The sequence below is a fragment of the Aplysia californica genome, unplaced genomic scaffold, assembly GCF_000002075.1.
Source record: "Aplysia californica isolate F4 #8 unplaced genomic scaffold, AplCal3.0 scaffold00092, whole genome shotgun sequence".
NCBI lineage: Eukaryota > Metazoa > Mollusca > Gastropoda > Aplysiida > Aplysiidae > Aplysia > Aplysia californica.
In genome coordinates, this window is record NW_004797362.1 from 813,744 (window position 1) to 818,334 (window position 4,591).

At 36.7% G+C, this 4,591-nt stretch overlaps 1 protein-coding gene across 1 annotated transcript in view; it reads right to left on the minus strand.

Moving 5' to 3' along the window:
* The window catches only part of LOC101847325, a gene marked incomplete in the record, with an annotated part of 98,606 nt that extends 94,326 nt beyond the window's left edge, over positions 1-4,280 (minus strand). The window contains 3 exon segments of the mRNA XM_035968864.1: positions 539-577; positions 1,611-1,807; positions 4,207-4,280. Coding sequence (XP_035824757.1) covers positions 539-577; positions 1,611-1,807; positions 4,207-4,280 — 310 coding nt within the window.
* Between the last annotated feature and the right edge of the window lie 311 nt (positions 4,281-4,591).

The following is a 4,591-nucleotide window of genomic DNA, read 5'->3' on the forward strand; positions in this document are numbered from 1 at the left end:
ATCGATAGATAGATAGATAGATAGACAGATCGATCGATAGATAGATAGATAGATAGATAGATAGATAGATAGATAGATAGATAGATAGATAGATAGACAGACAGACAGATAGCTAGTCAAACTGGTTAACATAACTACACGATGCCGTAAGAGTGTCTTCCTCGGGTAGTTGTTGTATTTTTTCTTTCTTTTCATAACCGTCCTACCTTTAGACCACACGTTTACCCGATCCGTCCCCGGACTAGTAAATCTAATAGAAAACTTGGTAGGCAGGCAGAAATGGCTATCAGTTGCCAGCATCAGGACCGACGTTTTTAAAGAACACCAAAATACAAATATGAGACACAGAACATGAATGTCTATGGTAGAGGTTCTCTAGTAAGCAGCTCAAAGCTAAAAAGCAATGTAAAATGTTCCATAGTTCAGCAAATATGACTCCGGAGAAAGTGTTTAGCAAACCGGTATGGAATTATAATGAAATTGTATTTTTCTTCAACGTCTTTAGCCATTCATTTCTTTTCTTTTTTCCTTTACTCACCAGGCTGAGCTGTGGTCCTTGATGGAGCAGTGGTTTGGACTGTGAAGAGAAGAAGAGCGCATTATGAGTGTTTACTTGGGGAAGAATTCTATTCGTATAGGTCACTTATCGAATCTATTTTGAAATGCAACAGGAATATAAATATTGACCCTCTCCCCACAAAAAAAGAAAACAAAAGAAAACAAAAAAACCGAACGGATATTAGGAACTTTTCTCGCAATGTATAATATCATCTAGATGGTAGACCTCTTCTACACCGGCAGCCAGCGCCAAATCAAGGCGAGTTGGATCCAACATTCCAGTAAACAGATGAAGATACACAACAAGATATCTTACTAGTATCTGCTTAAGAATCGAACGTCAGACGGTAAAGAGCCTAACAATTATAACGCAGACACGCATTAATACTGTTAGGTCATTAATACTTTACAGCTTCTGATCATGAATACAAAACATGAAATCGCGTAACAGTTCGGGTTTTGATTGCAAGTGGATTCCAGAGTATTTAGCTAAGTGTTCATGAAGGACATTATATTATTGACCTAATATGTTACAAAGGAACAAAAACGTTCCTTTTCTTCTTCAAACGTTTTACCTAAAACATATATTGATATAAACACGCCACTTCTCGTTTGCTCCCAGAAGACTTATACAGTAAAGTGGGTTTTACCAAGCCACCAGTCCATCTAAGTTCTCAAGCTGTTCTTTTGTAACGGGTAGGAAAACATGTATAGTTTTCACTGTAGACATATCAATGCATACATAATATACATACATATAATCATTATAGACGTAATACGCCTTCACACGCCTTGTAGATATATAGGTGCATTAAGTAAATGCTTGGTGGAAATGTAATGGATGTGTTTTTGGCTGTTTATGTACGTGGTTTATAATTGTTTTATGACACAGTGCCTAAACATTAGTAATTGGTACGAGTATTTATTAATTATTATTTTTCATTGTGTACTATTCTTTGGTAAGTTATCCTTTACTCACATAAATTATGTCTCTAATGTCTGCTTAATTTAGTTAGATCGCGACTTCAAACAAAACGCAATAAACTACCCACCGGTACAAGCAGCGTCAATGATCTTCTTGCTGAGTCCAGCGAGAGCACTGTAGTCCTGGGGGTTGAACATATGGTCTTTGTCCGGGTCGTCTGCGATGGCCTGCAGTTCTCCGGTGTTTACGTTAGGGCCAACACCCACAGAGATGAGCCCGATGTGATCCCGGCGGGCATTGTTCGCCTCTACTGTCACGTCAGCACTGGGGACAAATCATTGATTGATTGGAACGATGTTGAGTGCTTTTTGCCCACATCTGGCTAACCCAGATTAAGGGGGTTTCCAGAAATCTTGACCTACACCAAAAGTGGGCCTTGCCCTACCTATAGGAGAAGCTTGGTTTCATAGGTGTGTATATTAGTTTGGTTATAGAGAAAACTCTCCTTGTCTTTTAAAGAAAATGGACAAGGATCAAAACTTTGCCTCCGATTCTCTCAAAACAGCATTTTCCGGGATAGCCCCCTTGTGTTTAAAAGCGACCAATTTAGAGAGCACGTCAGGGCTAATCTGGGCTGATTGGGATACATTGTAAGGGCTCACAGACAGACGGAGACACTCCATAAAAATCTGATCTAAAGAAGAATCGAACTCTCTTCTTCTGCATGCAACAGCTACTGAAAACTGTTGACCACGTTTTATGAAACACGAGAAAAAGATTGTAAAGGCAGTTAGAATTGTCGTTCCCTACAATTGAGAAGCGTGACAGAAAATTATAAAATTGTCTGTCAGAAATGAATGCTGGTCTTGAATAAACAAGATAGGTGATGATGAGGTGTTGATGGGAATATAACGTCCAGGATAAGACTGATCCAAACAAGCAGAGAGCTTTGATACCCCCCCCCCCCCCCCCAACCTTCCACCCACCTAAAAAACCCTGCGCGCACATAAAGAGTATTTATACCTTAGACTATTATTATATTAACTTAAATTGTGTACTCTGACGTAATCCCGCCCAGTACACTAATGAGTGCATCAATTTAACAATTATTATTGATTCAGTTGGAGCCAAATGAATGTTAAGGGGACGATAAACGATGCCACACTCACTTTCCTATTGCGGGACTGCTGTTTTGCCCTTTACTTAAAACTTTTTAATGGAGAGCCCATGGAGCTCAAGACGGTGCTCGGTCTAGAATATTACTATATTTCAAACATCCGTCTTATTTACATTGTTTATTGTTGTATTTTTTCTTTCTTTCCTTTGTGCAATGGAAGCATTAAAACTAACATAACTATTTCCTTACACTTTACCACATTAACTACATTGTTGTTATTTGAACTCAACTGCTCCTTGTCTGCCAAAAAGACTTTCTCGACAATGCAAAAGATAAATGAGCATCCATGATAACCTCTTGTTTTCTGTAAAGAATACACCAATAATAGGCTACAAAGTTAGGGTTACAAATTGGGTCTGAAGCTAACTGTAGTCCTTAAAAAAATATAAATCATTAATTAAAGACACACACCTATAATGCGGTCAAAAATTCGTTGCGCAGATTATCCCCAAATATCTCTTTAACGGGTGAATCAATGTCATCCATACTTTGCACAGCAGTTTGTTTCAATTTGTCTTAACTAACAACTTTTCTTCATAAATTTATATAAAATACTTGAAATCTCTGTAACACGTAAAAAGGTATTGTTCACAGCACTTCCCGCTTCTCACACACACATTTCGATTGCTTATATGGCCTACGTCAAAGCTCGTCAATGACACTTTGTACTTGCAAAACTTGTTACAAGAAATTCTTTTTATACTGAACACAGTTTTTGCACGAATGCTTCTCAAAACATGCGTTCAATAAGCATAATGTCCCGATTAGAAAGACATAACGGACTTGTTATTAACAGCAATATTGCCCCAGCTGTAAACATTTAAAAATCTGTAGCAACCACGCACTTGGATTTTTTTATAGTATTAAATGTAAAGAATTTTCTAGAATACAGCTAGCAGGCGTTTACAAAAATATTGATCTGCTAAGACAAATAATTATTGATACAGGCCATTGTGCAAAAATTGGAGAACTTATGTTCAATAGATGAGGAGAGATTTGACAATAAGTCGCGCCACGAATTTTTGACCGCACTATAGCGGATTACTTCTGGACAGAGTTGCTCTTTGATAGCAAACAGTAACATACCACCACCACTACTACTACTACTACTACTACTACTACTACTACTACTACTACTACTACTACTACTACTACTACTACTACTACTACTACTACTACTACTACTACTACCACTACTACTACTACTACTACTACTACTACTACTACTAAAGATAATAATAATAATATTAATAATTATAATGATTATAATGATAGTAAGAGTAATAATAATAATGATAATAATAATAATAATAATAATAATGATAATAATAATAATAATAATAATAATAATAATAATAATAATAATAATAATAATAATATTGATAAAATATTGCTCTTATTCAGCGCCTGTCCGAACAAGTAAGTAGGTCCCATGCCCTACAGTTCGGCACTTTAAATGAGGAAAGTAAGATGGAAGAGCTCGGGAAAAAATATTGTTTAGTGAATAAAAATACAATTGTAATGATTCAAATTATGCATTGGATACTCACGTGTGTTCTGTGCATGGTTAAGTCCTAATAACAGTGTGGTCAAACACGCCAGAAGCAGCTGGCGATCCATGGTGACCACTTTCCTTCACTAAAGATCACTTTGATGCTGCTGTCTGGTAAGACGTACAATTTATAATGTGCGAGACTGCACCCTTTGTCCGTTTGTTCTTGATAAAAATCACGTGACTAGCTACCGGAAACTGTGTTAGGTAATATCTTTGGTAATCGCGGGAACGGCAGAGAATGAAATTTGGAAGTTCTAAATGGATCTCATTGGCTCACATTGTGATGAATACATAATGTGTATTCTGCAGAAAATTCTTAGGATGTTTCATAACGATTGAAACTATTTTGTAATCTACAATTATGAATGAAGAAGTT